The sequence below is a fragment of the Pseudorca crassidens genome, chromosome 8 (assembly GCF_039906515.1).
Source record: "Pseudorca crassidens isolate mPseCra1 chromosome 8, mPseCra1.hap1, whole genome shotgun sequence".
Taxonomy (NCBI): domain Eukaryota; kingdom Metazoa; phylum Chordata; class Mammalia; order Artiodactyla; family Delphinidae; genus Pseudorca; species Pseudorca crassidens.
The window spans coordinates 34456617-34474839 of NC_090303.1; the positions used below are offsets into that span (position 1 = coordinate 34456617).

At 38.4% G+C, this 18223-nt stretch overlaps 1 protein-coding gene across 1 annotated transcript in view; it reads right to left on the bottom strand.

Annotated features, from left to right (window-relative positions):
* ABCB5 (ATP binding cassette subfamily B member 5) overlaps window positions 1-18223 on the bottom strand; it is a 113457-nt gene that overhangs the window by 5711 nt on the left and 89523 nt on the right. Inside the window, 4 exon segments of the mRNA XM_067745524.1 lie at window positions 1711-1917; window positions 3737-3934; window positions 6904-7060; window positions 17634-17774. Of these exon segments, the coding sequence (XP_067601625.1) occupies window positions 1711-1917; window positions 3737-3934; window positions 6904-7060; window positions 17634-17774 (703 nt within the window).

Consider the following 18223-nt stretch of genomic DNA (forward strand, 5'->3'; position numbering starts at 1 on the left):
TTTTAGGGGTAACAGTGATATGAAGGTAAACTAAAGTTAAAAACACTGAGAAACAAGCTATTCTTTCTTTTGGAAATAACATCATGTTGATTCTCAAAGTTTATTGTAAAAAGGACACTGAATCTCTGCAGTATGTAGTTTTGGGTAAATCTGAGAAATAGTACAATGAAAAGAATGAAAGATAATAAGCAATTTAAGGACAAAAGTCAAATGGTACAAATATAAAATGGATAGCATTTTACCATGTATAAATTAAAGAAAAAAACCTATCAGGAGTATGTGGATAATAATCTGACCCTGAATCAATAACGCAATGAATGCCTTAGTAAAAAAAGGGAAACACATAGGGTCACAATATTGATAAAAATATGTTACTCCTTCTATTATAGGTAGTAATGAAGAAACTTACTGGAGTTAGGGAAATTGTATTAAAGGCCCATTTATAGTTAGAGGCATCAATTAGTATGGACAGGAGATGGTGAGGGAAGATCTAGCAGTATAAAAGAAAGTATGGTGACCAGTATCCTCCCCCAAAGAACAGGGCACTAGATTAGTTGTTTGATATAATGCTTACTAAACTTTGGCATTTCCTTTTAAAGTGAGCTAGAAAATCACATTATAAAAGTTGTTTCCAATCAAAAGTAGGTATCTATATTTTTATTTTATCTATGTGTATATGTAGGTTTAAACAGATATTGCAAGAATTTTAAGCTGCAGTTACAGTGTCTCTATGCACTACTTCTGGATTTGTATCAATGCTTGCTATGCTAAAGGCTTCTCTACAGTTAGCCAAGATTTTTAACTTTTCTGAGATTTTGTGTCAGCCATCACAGCCAATACAGAGAGGTCACAAAAATGGCAGGCATTTACTTAACATTTGAGTGGGAAAAGGAGGCCCTAAACAAGTCAATAAGCACCAGGGTAATTTTAGACTGCGATGAGTGCCCTGAAGACTATGTGATAGGCTATAAGGGCTGGTGGGGACTCTTTCAAATAAGGTGGCCAAGGAAGGCCTCTGCAAGAGTGACATCTGAAAGATCTTGAAAGTTAAGGAGCTGCCTCTTCAAAGAGCCAGAGGAAGGGAGGCCCCAGCTGAAGAAATGGCAAATGTAAATGTCCTGTGGTAGGGAAGAACTTGGCCAACTGATGAGACAGAAAGAAGCCAGTGTTGCTGGAGCAGAGGGAGCACATGATGTGCAAGGCGCTGGAGAGGCAAGCAGGGCCAGATCATTGAAGGCCTTGCCAGCCACATAAGGAGTTTTGACTTCATTCTTCGTGCAAAGGGATGCCATTAGGAGGTTTTAAGCAGGGAGGGGTATGATTTACTTTATGTTTTTAAAAGATCCTTCCAGTTGCTCTGAGGCAGAATTAGAAAGGGGCAAGACTGGAAGCAGGAAAATAGATTAAGAGGCTACTAAGGTTGTCCAGAGGGGGATGATGGTGGTGTAGACATGGCAGAGTATAAATGAATAGAAGGTGTAGAATCAAAATATGAAAATTAATTCCGTGAATATTAATACAGTTTGGTCTTGGAAAAAATAGTCACACAAAAATCTCAAATTTTGCTTTTTATATCTAACTTTACATTAGATGCTAGCAATAACTACATTGTATAATCCATGGAGCACATAAAAATAACCACTTAGGCCCAATAAAATACTTGGGCTTACTTGACAGCTTTGTAGTTCAAGATTTCAGACATTTTCTTACCTCAGGGAGACTCTCAATAAAAGAGTGGATATTCGCGGCATTTGCTACTTCTTTTATCTCATTCAATGGCACGACATGGCTGTTATCACCATAGGCAATGTTCTCAGCAACGCTACAGTTGAATAGCACAGGCTCTGGAGAAACGATTGCTATTTGGGAACGGAGCCACTGTACGTTCAATTCCTTTGCATCCACACCATCAAAGAGCTGCCAAAAGCAGAACGGAAAATGGTATGTGAAGATCCAACAACTGTATCATGTTACGGTTCACTGTATTCAAACATATACAAATCATAACAAGAAGGTTAGGAATTCAAGTTGTTTCATAGTATAATGTTACCCAAGGAAGGTTCATAAATCATATGTTGTATAGAAACAGACAGCATGTAACTGACTAAAGTACCGACTCCTAAACTTACTTGACATTTCTAGGAATGGCTATATATTCTAGAGACCTGCTCAGAGTCTAGGATAAACGTCTGGTGCTCTGTACTGAAGTCAGATGAAAAAATACCAACCTCCACTGCAACAGGACCCCACTTTATTAAAGCCTGGTGAGAGAGTAGGTGCAGAATGATACAGTAGTCCACATGCAGCAATAAGTCATTTTGTACAAAGCCATGTTTATTCACATGGACGTATAACAAAATTCAAGTGACATTTGATGAGCATACCTATTATGTGATGGGGACTCTTCAGACACTGGGGAAACAGTAATAAACAAGACAAAGCTCTTACCCTCCTGTAGCTTATATTCTGGTGGAGAGAGGCAGGCAATAAGCACACAAACAACTCAATAACATCAGAAAAAGAAAGTGTCATGAAGACAAGATAATGGGATAGAGGGTGACTAAGGATGTGGTGAGGATTTGGGAAGGGGGCGACGGGATGCATTATATTCTATCTAAGGAAGTAGCATTTAGACTGAGACATGAATGATGAGAAGACATTGGCAAAGAAGTTAGAGTAAGAACATTCGAAGCAGGGGAATAGCAAGAACAAATGTCCACAGTGTGTTTAAAGGACATAAAGAAGCCAGTGAGACTGACACACAGTGCATAACGAGCTAGGAAGGATAGGAGAGGAGTTTGGAGAGAGAGGCAGGGGCCAGATCATGAACGACCTTGATTTGATGGTATGGACTCTGGTTTATTGTAGCTGTGGTGGGAACTCATTGGAAAGTTTAAAGGAGGGAGTGTGCTATGCTATGTGCAAATAGGTGAATGTCGCCTGATTTTCATACTCATTGTTAACTCATTGTTTTCTCTTGTAACAAGGCAGCCATTTTGGACTGTTCCATTTTTCAAAGAGTCTTTGAGACTCTGTGATGGGGAAAAGACTGTAAATTGCAGCAGAAGGATGACTAACATGACAATTTTTGACTTTTATGGACTTATGGTTTTTTGTGGCAGTAGGAGAAGGCAGAACAGGAAATTGTCTTTGTGTGTGTGTAATTTGGTGGTGGTTGTGGGGAGAGAATAATTGAAAATCTGAATACAAGTTAAAGTAAGAAAAGTGCCAGGTGAGAAAAACAGTCCTTGGAGTTCAAAGGAGGGAGAGGTTGCATTTTTTTGAGATCAGGATGCAGAACTTAACGGAGCTGATTCAAAGAAGCTCTAATCATGTCTAAGGTTTTGAGAGTTGGGAGGTGGAGACGGCCAGAGTGAATAGCAGGAAGCCTGAACCAGGGAGGCAGAACAGAGTGACAAAAGAGCCCAGATGTTGATATTACACCCATCTTCCAACACCTGTATTCTAAGAGAATTCCATGGCTTATAAGATCAAAATTTCTGCTCTATAATGGTTGAAGAATCTTTGGAGCTTTGATCTTAGCCTCAAAGTCCTATCCATCATTTCTTTTATTGGTTTGCTTATCCTCTTAGTTAAGGCATAGAGTTTTTTTTTTCTTTTTTTAACTACTGCACTGTTTGCCCTCCCCAAATCAGCGAGGATGCTTAAGCCCAAGGGAATGTTTAAGAATAGCCCCACTAACCCCCAGATAAGTTGTATTTGAATTCAGTCTTACTACTTGTCCTTTCACTGGGTCATAAAATCTCTGTAGAAGTTGGACAGAAGTGCTTTTCCCACAGCCACTGCTCCCAACAAATGCTACAGTCTTCCCTTTCTCAATGCTGAGGGATAAACTGTGAAGGATTAGAACATCTGGGCGGCATGGATAGAAGAAAGAGACTTTTCGGAACTCTATATTCCCTTCACATGTGTCCTGTGAAAGAAAGTTGGCAGTGTTTAGAGGATGACTTAGAAAGGCTGTAACAAATTATAGCACATTGGCTGAGTGCTTTCTGAAAATTGTGCATGTTTCCACAACCATTTTAATTTTATTATTTTTTAAATAAATTTATTTATTTTTGGCTGCATTGGGTCTTTGTTGCTGCGCATGGGCTTTCTCTAGTTGCGGCGAGGTGGGGCTGCTCTTAGTTGCGGTGTGCAGGCTTCTCATTGTGGTGGCGTTTCTTGTTGCGGGCCCTAGAGTGAGCGGGCTTCAGTAGTTGTGGTACATGGACTCAGTAGTTGTGGCTCGAGGGGGTCTAGAGCAGAGGCTCAGTAGTTGCTGCGCACGGGCTTAGTTGCTCCGCGGCATCTGGGATCTTCCCGGACCAGGGCTCGAACCCGTGTCTCCTGCATTGGCAGGAGGATTCTTAACCACTGCGCCACCAGGGAAGTCCAACCATTTTAATTTTAAACATCGTATTCCTTTCTATAGAGTTGCTGACTGCATATTTGTTTCTGTCACTTCTGTTGAGATTTTTATATCTGTAGTTCTTGTCTTCACTACGGGACTTCACCAAGTTCCTAAAATCACTAGTTTCCTTTGGCTTCAGTACCCAGTCACAGTGCAATCTGTAAATTAGCTGTTTGACCAGCTGCTCTAAATAAATACATTTTTTAAAAATTAGTTTGTGCTTTATAGACATTTATTGCTTAATTCAGCATAGCTGGGGTCCTCATCAACTGTACATATAAATGTTTTTCTTTTTGTTTTTTTTTTTGCGGTACGCGGGCCTCTCACTGTTGTGGCCTCTCCCGTTGCGAGGCACAGGCTCCGGACGTGCAGGCTCAGCGGCCATGGCTCACGGGCCTAGCCACTCTGCGGCATGTGGGATCTTCCCGGACCGGGGCATGAACCCGTGCCCCCTGCATCGGCAGGCGGACTCTCAACCACTGCGCCACCAGGGAAGCCCCTATAAATGTTATTTTTGTAGGTTGGACCATGTTTTACAGTTAGTATACATTGTATTTTGAATTCAGATTTATGTTAATGGATCATTTTTTGGCAGTGACACTTGCCTAAAAGTTTATCTTTCTCTCTATGCTTCTTTCTCTTTAGTGGTTGGTAATTTGTAAACCAATACTTATGTACACCAGGGATGTTTATAAAAGACTTTCCAGAATGATCAGTAAATGATGATTAACTTTCCATTTATATATTTGGTTCATAAGATTTTAGCTTCTTTTGAACTTCATTTTTGCCCTCAATCAACTGCATTTTAAGTAGTCAGGTTTAATAGTCATGCTCAGCATATTCCAAGCCCAGTATATAGGTAGGAGGCGGGGGTAGGTGGAGGGGAGGAGTACCAAAAACTGTTTGACAATGAAATTATTCTGTTGTCAAAGGAAAGAAATGTTAACATATGGTTAAGAGGTCTAGAATTAGAAAAAATATATCCTGGAAGGATATATGCCAAAATATTAAGTTATAGTAGTAGCTTATTTTAAGCTTATTCAATGCTTTTTGTTTTGCCCACTACAACACATGAATATTATTTGTGAAAAAAAAGTTTTTAAAATAACCTCAGGATACTGCAGAATAATGAGAGTGCAATTATTTCTGTGTATGCTCTGGTGCCTTTTGGAAAGGCATAGAGAGATGTTCTAAATTTCTAGACTTAATACGTTTAAAAATTTATTCCTACTATTTTAAACATTTTGTTATGGAATATTTCAAACTTCTATAAAAGTAGAGAGAATAATATGTAACAGACTGCTATATGCCTATCTCCCAGCTTCAATAACTATCAATATTTGCCAATTTTGTTTTATCAGACTTTAACTTTTTTAAAGCATAGGGACTGATATTTATAAGTATTCATATATTAAATAAAATAAAGATTAAATAACAATTTTGTAGTCTTTATAAGGAACATTTCCACATTCTATGTCTGGTATACAGTTCTATGAGGACATTTATCAATGAGATGCTCAATTCCTCTATTGTAATGTTTAGAAAGAAATGAGTAGTAATATTATTAAATATCTAAATTCTAAGATTAAAAAAGTTTCCTACATACTTTACTTTCCAAAAGACAAGTATAAAATCTTATTTTGACAATAATGTATCTTAGAATATTCTATTTTGAGAATTTCATGATCTTTTTGTTTCTAACAACCAGGATTCCTTCTAATAATTATGAAGTTCTAGTGATAATGTACTATTTTAAGCTATCGTACATATAAATCTACTGTTAAAATTCTAGAGGGAAATACTTTTAAATGAAAATTTTCTTTTAAGTATATACCTAATAGCTATTCTTTTAAATTTAAAATGTCTAGAAAAATTGAATATATGTTTAATGTATAAGACTACTACTGAGAGGCTTATTTTGAAATTATACAATCTTCCTATTGCTTCCCTTTTAATATTCACAGTCTTTTAGAGTTTGTGACTAAATATGTGCATGTGTTTTAATATTTAATAATTTAATAAATATAGTTCCCTTTTTCTCTCTTTTGTTTGCAGATATATTTCCCATGAAAAATGGCATCTGAAGTTGCAGGGCACTATTTACTTTGCATATGTTACCAGAGGCAAAAAATGAATAAATCCTAATGCAAATCTTTATCCCAGACTAAAACTTTTGCAGTCTAAGTAAAATGAAATATATAAATCAATCATTTGTTCCAGAATATTCTCACGGCATCAGGCAAATAAATAAACTAGAAGCACATATTTTTAAATATAAAGTCTGTACATTTTAGTAACAGAGGTGAAAATTTGATTAAGACCCCCTTTCTCCCTTTGTAGCCGTAACAATTATTTATACAAGCTTTTAATTCTTTATAGCACTCTCTTTTGCAGTTATCAGATAATGCCTTCATTTAAGTCTCTATTTAGAGAGCATGCATATAGACAATTAATAATAAGTGGACATTTGAAATCAGAGTTGTGCTTACGGGTTTTTTCCATTCTTGACTATAGCTGTCTATAGTTGGTTTCTTTTCCAACAAAGCAAACAGATGTGCAGCCCCAGATTTGGCTCTCGAATATTCAGGTGCCAAAACAAGTGTTTCTCCAATGGCCATAGCTCCATATGCAATTGCAGTAAAAACTCTATCAAAATATAAAGCATTTGAATCTCAATTAGGTCTGTTTTCAAACAAGAGCTGTAAAAGCGAAGGAAAAATCAGGCACTGGAATATAATCTTTTGGCCCAGACAATACTATCAATGCTGAAGGCCTAACAATGATATCTCTTTTGTAATTTTCTACCACATAGTGATCATCCCTTGCCTTGTACACCAAAATAACCTTTGGAGCTCAGGTAATCTTAAAAATTTCTTTTCCAATTAGAAAGATAGCTCAAAGGCTCTAACTAATGAATATAAAACTTCTTAGCCTCCTTGATATAAGGCTCATTTGCTTGGAGATTTAACAGAGAATTCAACTAACAATAGGAAGAATGTGTCACCAGTAGTGAGATCTGAATTTACACAGTAGATATGAATGTTTTTTTTCTTTTTTTGCATATAATGTAGTTAGAACAGATAACTGATGTCAGATGATTGGTTATCTGTCTGAAGTGCTACATGATTTAAAGAGAGCAAAGCATGGAGATTGTACTTTGTTAAGGTCTTCAAAACAATATCTGACTAAAATGTACCTTAGCCAGGCTGGAAGAAGAGCTTTGATCTTTGGTCTGCTATAGATTATGATCTCAGTCTTAAAATATGTTAATTATAAAATGGTAAGTGTGCAAATGATGTTTGGAAGCACACAGATTGTTCACAGAAATGTGGCATATCATGTGGCCATTGTTAAATATTTTCCTCTCATTTCCTTTTTCATTTCAGCCATGAAAACATATTACTAGAATGAAAAATAATGCATCTCAGTGGCAGAGCTAAAGGTATAATTCCGTTTCACTGGCAATATTTAAACATTAGGCAGTAAAAAGACATCACAGAACCCAGTTGTTTGTTTGCTCTGCTGGATCACAGCAAGGTAAACACACTGGTCTCCTTGTGAATTTCTTCAGAGATGGGACCTACTAAGCGCTGGATTTTGATGCAATCTCTTCAGTGACACAGACCTCAGATCTTGAATCTTGTTGTCTTTACAAATGTCAAACACAGTATAAAATATAAAACCAGTTTACTGGGATGTGAGACGCTAAAATTTTGTAGCCACTAGTTCTGTGATGTCAGGCAGTTTTAGTACTAATATTTAGTAAAATTATTTAGAGCTCAAAATGCCATTCAAAATACTTAATACTCAGCTATAAATATCAGAAGTGGTTATTGAATTTAGGTTACACATCAGAGGTTTTTTTTTTTTTAATGCAAGGAAAAAAAACCAGGCTGAATCAGACTCCAGCCTCAGTCTGATCCAAGAGTCAGCAGGTAAGATGGGAAGAGAATTGGATTATGAGTCAGGAGACCTGGATTCTAGTCCCACAGGGATGGAGGCTTCTCAGAACAACTAAGAAAATACCATTTTCCTCTGATTTGAGATGTGCCAAAATATCTACCTGTCGTAAAATTTGTGTCATTAAAAGTCAATTTAATCATTTGGCCTAAATGTACAAAGGCTGATGTCTTTGTTAGGTCTCCCATAAAATGAAATTTACTGAGAAGGGTAGAAGGGAGAACTTGTTTCTGTGAGAGGTAAATGATCCAAAGGATGCACAATAGAGCAAGAAGAAAAGTTTTAGTAGAGAAGGGAGAGTACCAGCTAAAAGCCCTGATGCTGTCTTTATTGTGTATATGTTGAGGGGAGGCTAAGTGGGATGGGGGTTGACGTTGATGAGGATTACATTGAGGAACCTAACTTTGTGGTGATGGGACTATCTGGGGGTTGAGTCAGGGACATCAATCTCCTTTATACTTTTTCCCCAGGTGGGTTCTTTATAAAGAGGCCAAAGCTGGTCTGCTATAGAATCTGTCCTAACCTAGTCTGGCCCAATTAGATAGAGTGAACTAAGTTGCATTTCACTTCCACTTAGAAAGTATTTATTGCACAATAACCAGTGCTCTAACTCCATGAGAGAGTTAAACCAGATCCTTCAAATTGGTCCAACCTCCTGGAGGCATCTGAGCCAAGAGCTTACTCCAGAGAAATGTTCAGGCCGACTTCCCATGCCAATGTCGGTCTTGGGAATTTCACCCATTTGGGATATACAAAGAGGAATGATTTGCTATAATGATGAATGTTTTAAAGTCACTAATAACACATTTGTCAAAGTATTAACCTATCATAAATGCTTATATAGCCCCTTCATGCCCAAATAAGATTACAAGAAACATTCCACCGTTCAGAAATGATTTTCACGTTGAAACAATTCTTGAACCATAAATATGTAAAGCAGGAATTCAAAAACCTAAAATTTAACTTCTACAACTTTCTTAATTTAAATTGTCCATGGAAGAAGAAATCTTATCTATAGTTTATCCTTATATGGATTTACACTGAGTTTATACTGCTTTACTGAATTTATAGCAAAAACCTCCAGGTTGGCTGGGGTTGAGGAAAGAGAATATTGAGCAGGAAGAGGTCTGGAGAGGGTTTTCACGTGCTAGGCTTCTTCTTTCCTAGTTTTATGGATTCTTCATGGGTTCATGGGGCCGTTGTCACTGCACCATTGCTACAATGATCCTTCCAAGCATTTTCAAGCAGTGGGGAAATCCCCTTGCCCATCATTGCTGCTGAAATAGAATTAGAATTTTTTTTTAAATAAATGTATTTATTTTATTTATTTATTTTTGGCTGCATTGGGTCTTCACTGCTGCACGTGGGCTTTCTCTAGTTGCAGCGAGCAGGGGCTACTACTCTTCATTGTGGTATGCGGTCTTCTCATTGCTGTGGCTTCTCTTGTTGCGGAGCATGGGCTCTAGGCGTGCGGGCTTCATTAGTCGTGGCTCGCAGGCTCTAGAGCACAGGCTCAGTAGTTGCGGTACACGGGCTTAGTTCCTCCGCGGCATGTGGGATCTTCCCGGACCAGGGCTCGAACCCGTGTCTCCTGCATTGGCAGGCGGATTCTTAACCACCACGCCACCAGAGAAGCCCGAATTAGAACTTTTAAAGGATCTTTTGGCTGGGAACAACGTAAAAAAGCATAGAAATGAATAATCCTAATTTTAATACAATTGATCCAAATAGAAATACCCAGCATAGTTACTGGTTCAGGTCTATTTGTCTCCCCTTAACTCTGCTCCCATATCCAGCTTGTATACCTTTGGTGACTTATTCTAAGAGGAAATATACTGGGCAGTTCAGAGACTGGACTCTGAAGCCAGATCACTGGGACTACATTCAAACTCCATCATTTATTTGCTAGTTCTGTGACCCTGTGCATGTTCTTTGTGCTTCTGCTTCCTTACTGACAATTGGAGATAACAAGACCATCTACATCTTATGGGGTTGTTGTGAGAATTAAATACATTAATAATATGAAGTGTTTAGTATAGTGCTCATTAAGTGTTTAAGTTATTGTTATTCCTCTCATAGAACTGAAAGTTAATGGGACACTTTCTGTTGGAAAGTAAGTTCTCACATTTCTATGGATGTAGATTAGCATAGCAGGTCACACCACAACTTCTGAAGTCCCCACTCAGTAAGTTTCTTTTTTTTGATTGGAAGATAGAGTATCTTTCCTCACAGGGGTGGCTATTACAATTATTCCCATACTCATACTCTTTTCCCCTAACATCCATATAACAGTACAAAGATCCTTTTCTTTTCACCATAAATCCCTTTCTCAACAGAAGGGAGAGAGAAAATATACAACTTATATTTATTTGGTACTTTGGGTTTTACAGAATGTTTTTGTATACATGTTACCATTTGATCACCTAGGAGTAAGGCACACACATCACTTTTTAATAAATAAGGAGACTCTTTATCTCAGAGAAATAAGTAATTTGCCCAGAATCACATAGCTATGAAACTGTAGGACTGGAACTTGAACCTCCTTGTTAACTGTTTTCCCTTACACAGTGCTCCTTCTAGTGGAAAGCTGACCTGAACTGTCTCTCCCTGCATGTTGGGGTTTGTTACCACTTGTTTCCCATTTTAGAATCTTCAGAGGACCCTAGATAGCAAATCCCCCTTGATTTGTCTCCTTTAGATCCCTTCAATGGTTGATCCCTCTATCTGGTCTCCTTATCTTTTCCTCCTAACCTCTGCATAATCTCTGGGGAGGAGCCTGGCAGCAGCTGGGTGGCTGCCATGGCAACGAACACAAAGAAGACTTTCCTGTTTTCCTTGTTTTGGCTAACTAAGGTTGTTTTCCTAATTATGTTAACACAGTTCCATGGCTGCCTGGCCTACCAGAGCAAAGATGATGGTGGAGACCTAGCTTGCTTTCTATCCCTTTTTATTCCAAGCTGTTAACCTACTATTAATATTCACTGAAAACCCACCTATTGTTCTTTTGGCCAATAACCACATTAAATATTCAAAGTTCAATATGATTTCCTGTCAAGAACTGCATTTGGATTTTTGGAGGACTAGGCCACAACACATAAGCTGCTTGGCTCTCTGCTTATCAGGCAGTTTTCAAAGCTGTGGCTTTTATAATTACTGTACTGAAGGCTGTCATGACTTGATTCTTTCTTACCCATCTGCTCTACTTAGCTTCCTGCTAATATGCGTAGCAAAGAAGGAAGAAACAGAGAGAGGAAAGTTCTGACGTGGGAGTATGGAGAATAACAGAAACCTCTGCTGGAACACTAATGGTTTCTGGACTATACTGCAAAGGCAAGTTAGCTAGAAACTAACCTAAAGGCACTAAAATTCAGATGGGAGAAAATAAATTTATGTTGTATTTCTCAAAGTCTGTACATTTAGACTGAAGTAAATCCAAGGTGTTGCCAGGGCTAACAGAAGCAGAAGGGGAGATTTTTACTACACGTATGTGTATGAGAACGTAAGAAAGAGATTTTCTGAATGCCTATGCATTGGCTGCAAGGCAGCAGAGGGAAAATGTCACCACCTTTTAAAAAATGCTCATTTCAGAGAAACTTCTACAATAATAGAGATGGATGGAGACAGTTTCTACCATAAGAAATGTATGTTGCCTATTTTTTTAGAAGAAAAAGCTAAGGTTTTGGTTAAGTAGCTTTGCTGATAACTTAACTTTATGAGCACATCAAGGGATTCTGCTGTTAAAACTCCCGTTGTGCATCTCCTTCTATAAGGCACACTGTCATTTCTGAAAGAGAGACAGCTTATCCATCCTGGTAGCTATAAATCATGAAAATACATTCACATTTTATACAGTGAATAAAGCATCTTTATTTTATACAATAAACTAAAATATGACTTCCCCAGTTCTTATATAATTCTAGAAAAGTTTCTGGTAATGGCCAAAAGAAAACCCTGAGGTTTCAAGTAGCTGTGGAGAGCAGCCTGGAATTCAGTCCCTATGCTCATATTTCTTAAAGAGTGATCTTCAGATCCTGTGCCTCAGAACAGTCTGGGATGTTTGGTAAAATGTAGTTTCCTGGCCCTACACCAAATCTACAGATCTCTGGGTTAGATCTGTAGGGTGAGCTCCAGGTATCTGCATGTTTAACCAGCTCCTCGATTGATGAGTTGGGAAACCATTGATTTAGAGAATGGCACAAAGTTCTTTTCATGTAAGGAGGGTTCTAGTAGGAGAGAGTTTTCTTTGTAAAATCTTCCATTCAATTAGCTGATTATATAGAAAGCTGTCTCTGTCCTTAGATTCTGGAAGGCACAGAGTCCTTTAGGCCAGGTGTAGTTTAGTGTGTCTAAAGGGACACTTGTGATATGTTTATGGTAGCTGGGGACCACTTTGGGTCTCTAAGAAAACTGAAGATTTTGCTATTGAAGACAAATCTCATCTGTTCACATTTTGCACAGCCCCATACCCATATTTCCCAGAGCCTCTCTTCTTTGTCCATACTATAAAAGTATGGGTATCCTTACTTTGTTTGTAGTCTGGTTGAATGAAACTCAAATCAAAAATGATACTCGTGGTCCAAGCTCAGATAGCTCCTTGTTTCTTCCTTCCCTCAGGGCACTAGGAAATACCAGTGTGATTACTGTTCATTAATCGTTGCTCTCATGTTAACAGTCCTACATATGTTCTGACAGCTAAAATTCTTACGTCTCCAGAAATGACCCTTTTCAATGAACTTAATGAAAAAAAAATTCAGGATATATGGTAGTCCAGCAGGAGGAGGAATTTTTGTATGGGGGCCTTTTGATTCTCCTATATTTTAGGGTCATAAACTAATATTAAGCAAGTTACTTGTTCCATTTATGGTAAGAATCAGCCCAGCTCTGGATATTTAAATGTTTGGAAAACTATACAAGAATTTTTAAAAAAACAATAATTTTATAGAAAGGTTCTATGAAAGTTTGTCACAGAATTAGTAATCATAATTAATAAAAATAAATGTCAACTAAGCAAAGCCCCTAGCATCTTGAGTCATGAACTTGAATCTGTGCTCTGCCACTTGCTGATTAACTGACTTTCGGCAAGTTAGGTAACTTCCTTGAGTGTTAATTTTCCCCATCTGTACAATGGGAATCATAGTATTTCACAGGGTAGTGGAGAAGATTAAGCAGAAAATGTATTACAAATCCTTAATACTAAGTAAGGACTCAATCAAGTTTGGTGTTATAGTGATTATCATATGAAACAGAATTGTTGGCAGCCTTGAGAGGCCCCATTCAAGAAATGTCCTGCCTGATGTCATTTGCAGCCATGATAGTGATTGCATGATTTTGAAGTTGTATCATTCTTTAACTAAGAAAATTCTTTGCTTAGTTTTAATCTAAACAAATCTCAGTATGGAGAAGTAGACTCCCAGCTACAAACATTCTACTTTTCTATAAATGGCTGTCTTTGACTTACATCCAGTCCTTATGCCAGAGCACTTGGATGTAGAAGGGAAGAAAAAGAGAAGAATCTGTAAAAAACAGGAGTGATGTGGAAAAGTTGAATCTGGGAATACATTTCCAGGAATGACTGGACTGCTTAATTATGCACCACTCCAAGTCTCTCCCTTTATTTTTGGTTCAGTCTTTTATTCAGTGAATATTTATTGCGTGCCTATGATGTTCCAAGCTCTTGTTTTTGGCTCTAGGGAAACATCAGTGACCAAAACAGGCTAAGCTCTGCTCTGACTGAGCTTACAGTCTATGCACTCAATAAATCTGGAAACAAAAAAGATAATTTCACATAGTGGTAAGTGCTGTACACAAACTAAACCATGGTAATGGGATAGAGAGTGATGAGGAGAAGGGCTAAGAGGACTACTTTGAGCCATCAGCAAAAGTCCCTCTGAGGAGTGGACTTGGGAGCAGAGGCTTGGATGGTGAGACAGAGGCAGCCCAGTAAAGAACTGAATGATTATTCCAGACAGAGGAAAGAGCAAGTGCAAAAACACTGAGAGTTCCAGGGACAGAAATGCAAGTAGGGGTCTGATGTGCAGATCACAAAAAAAGACAATGGTAGATGAGGTTAGAAAGGAAGGCAGAGGCCCCAATGTGTAGAGCTTTCAGGTCAGAGTAAGGAATTTGGTTTTATTCAAATTTCAATGGGAATTCATTACAGTATTTTAGTAAATTGATGGAATTGGATTTGTGTTTTAAAAGATTAGCCTAGCTACTGTGTGGAGAATGGATTACAGGGAAGCAAGAGAGTGAGTACTGGGACATCAGTGAGCAGGTAGTTGCAGTGGTCCAGTCAAGACAGGCAAAGAGATAAAATGGAAGGTAACATGGGTAGAGATGGTAAGAAGTATTTTGGAGTTACAGCTGTTAAGACTTGGTGCTGCATGTGGTGGGTGAAGGCAAGAGAAGAAATAAGGGATGACTCTTAGATTTTTGGGCCGAGCAACTGCATAGATGGTGGTGCTGTTTATTAAGATGGAGAAGTCTTGGAGAAGAGACACTTTGGGAAGGAAAAACTTCAAATTGTGTTCTGGACACATTAAGATATGATTAGATGCCTAAGTGGAGATGTCCAGTAGGTAGTTGGATAAGCATGTGGTATTTAGGAGTGGGGTCAGAGTTGGAAATACACAGAAGGGAGTCATCAAGATACAGGTAATATTTAAAAAACCATTAGATTGGATGAAATTACCAATTAGAGTGTGTGGATGAAAAGCACTGAGAACTCTAAAGCCCCCCAACACGTGGAGGCCCAGCAGAAAATCAGGAGCCCGTAAAGGAAATAGAGGAGGAAGGGCCAATAACAAAGGAGAAAAAGCCTAGAGAAGAAAATGTTTCAGGAAGGAGAGTATAAAATGCTGCTGAGAGGTCAAGTTAAATGAGATGGGAAAACCGGACACTGGATGGGTCATGGGTGGGCAAGATGGAGGTCAGTGGTGACCTTGATAATGAGTCTTTCTAGTGGAATGGTGGGAATCAAGGCTTGACTGGAATGAGTTTAGGAGAGGTTGGAGATGAAAAGGTGTAGATAACAAGAATAGGCTACTCTAGAATTTGTTTTGCTGCAAAGGAGAACAGAGACATTGAAAGTAGGCAGAAGGGGACTTAAGGTCATGGGAGAGATTTCTTTCTTTTTCTTATGACAGGTGATTATAAAGCAAAGAAACAGTAGTGACAGAAACTGATGTGAAGAGATGATTGCAGGAACCTACTGCAGACGAGGACCTTAGTTCTTGCATGGAGATGGCAGCATGGTGAGTCAGTGGTACCCTAGTGAGTTTGGTGATGGGAAAATGAGGTGATTCTCTCTTGATTGCTTTGTTACACTATCTTCAGCTAAATCCATTAGAAAGTAACTGGGATTATAATTGCTTTTATAAATGAAAATTCTTCTGTGAGAATTGATAAAATCATCAGACATCCTACATTAGTATAAATATATTTAATTGGCTTGCTCTCTACTAATACCAAGGAACAGTTATATGAAGGAATGGGACACTGGGAATTTAAAGATGGCTGCAGAAAGTTTAGAGCAACGTAAGGAAGACATGTTCTGAGTTTCAAACGATTGGCTTGCAAGCAAACTTTTGGAATACAATCAAATTTTAAGCTTGTGATTGCCTGCATTTCATAAGAACCAAAGAAACAACTTGCTAATTTAGTGCAGGCTGGTGAACTGAATGAAGTAATTTAGGTGATTCTACATTTGGTTTCTTGCTAATTTATCTCTGTAAACTAGTCTGTGTAATCAGAATGAAGTCCAAGGCTAAATGTCATAATTGTGATTTATATGTTCACACGGACAGTACTGCACACTGTTTTAGAGGGTAGGAAAACATGGTAGAACAGGGAGCCTAAAATTCCTGTTGACATTTTACATACAGATATTCCATTTTATAAGAAAATCTGCTTCATGAAACCTCTAAGTGGCCTCACAGATTCAAAAATATTAGGTTGGTGAACTGTGGATGCTTTCCTTCTGAGTGCCTAGCAAAGAAACTTCCTGGGAACTCAGTTAATGTTTGATAGATAAACAAACAAACAAACAAACAAACACATGAAGAGGAACTGAAAATTATTCCAAGTTATTCTGAAATTATTTGGCTTCAAATGACTTTTGGTCATTTCTTCAAATTGAATATATCCTCAAAGTACAAATATGTGCCACCAATAAGGATATTCAAAAGAATGTGTCTGAGTGTTGAGAGGTAAATCCCAAAGAGGAGTTCCCGACATTTTTTGCCAAATGGAAGTATCCTTGAAACAGGTGTAACCTCCCAAGTCATTATATTGAAGAGGCTGATCCTTGCTTTGATGTGTATGTTTTGGTGGGCTTCTTAAAAAGAAAATAACGTTACTTTTTGGAGTCAAATATTGTATGGATTTCTCTAGCTCTAAACATTTAGCAGTGACATTTATGATACAGATTAGTAACAATCTGACATTTTAGGGAGACTTAAGAAGCTCAGAATTAATACCCAAGATAAATTTTTCTAATTTCAGAATTTGAATTTAGGTGTTTCTGTGAAGTAAAGAAATTCATAACTATGTGAACAGAGTTCCAAATAGAAGCACCAACAAATGCTTTGGGAAGAGGCAGCCTCATTGGGATGCCATGATCAATTCTCAATGTGACTTTTCTGAAGAGAAATACTCATTTACATGTGTTTCTCTTGGAGTATTTGCTTAGCAAGGAACTTACCTCACTGATTTACAGTCACACTTGATAAAGCCATCTCCACCTTGGAAGACAATGGATAACAAGAAGGCTTTTTTTTTTTTTTTTTTTTGCGGGACGCGGGCCTCTCACTGCTGCGGCCTCTCCCGTTGCGGAGTACAGGCTCCGGACGCGCAGGCTCAGCGGCCATGGCTCACAGGCCCAGCCGCTCCGCGGCATGTGGGATCTTCCCGGACCAGGGCACAAACCCGTGTCCCCTGCATCGGCAGGCGGACTCTCAACCACTGCACCACCAGGGAAGCCCAAGATGGCATATTTTACCCCTACATTCCCAGGTCTAGTAAACTGAAGTAGGAAGCAATTCATCTGGGAGTTTAACTCAGAGTACCTGTTATATCAGTATTTTACCAGCTTGACTGCACTTATATCAATAGATATTAAATAACAAAAAATTTTAAAATTTCCCCAACATGTCTTTTGCACATATATGATTTAAATGATAATACACTCTAAACTAGACATCTTTCTGGTTAATTTAAGTACATAACCCATTTACAGGGTTTATATATTTGTCCAACTTACCTGAACATGCCCTCTGGGGTCATTCGTCCTGCTTGAATTAAATAAGTTCCAAATCGAAAACACGCCGCATAGGCAAAATATACAAAGGCATGGCTGAATGCGTAACAGATTCCAATGATCTGTGCTTTCTTCAAGGTATTTCTGAAATGCACAAAATTTACTAGATAATGGGGCATGAGGTATAGTAAGGTCCTTTAAATAAACGTAGAGTAATGAGTACAGAAGGTAAAACATGTTATCATTTGGGGGTATACACTTTTTCTAATTATTAAAGAGAAAATGACTTTTTTTTTCTTTTTTACTTTTTTTTTTTTTTTTTGCGGTACGCGGGCCTCTCACTGTTGTGGCCTCTCCCGTTGCGGAGCACAGGCTCCGGACGCGCAGGCTCAGCGGCCATGGCTCACGGGCCCAGCCGCTCCCGCGGCATGTGGGATCTTCCGGGACCGGGGCACGAACCCGTGTCCCCTGCATCGGCAGGCAGACTCTCAACCACTGCACCACCAGGGAAGCCCCGAGAAAATGACTTTTTAACTACTGAGAATTATTATAGAGAAAACAATAAATGTAATGATTTTCTCTATAGGTATATG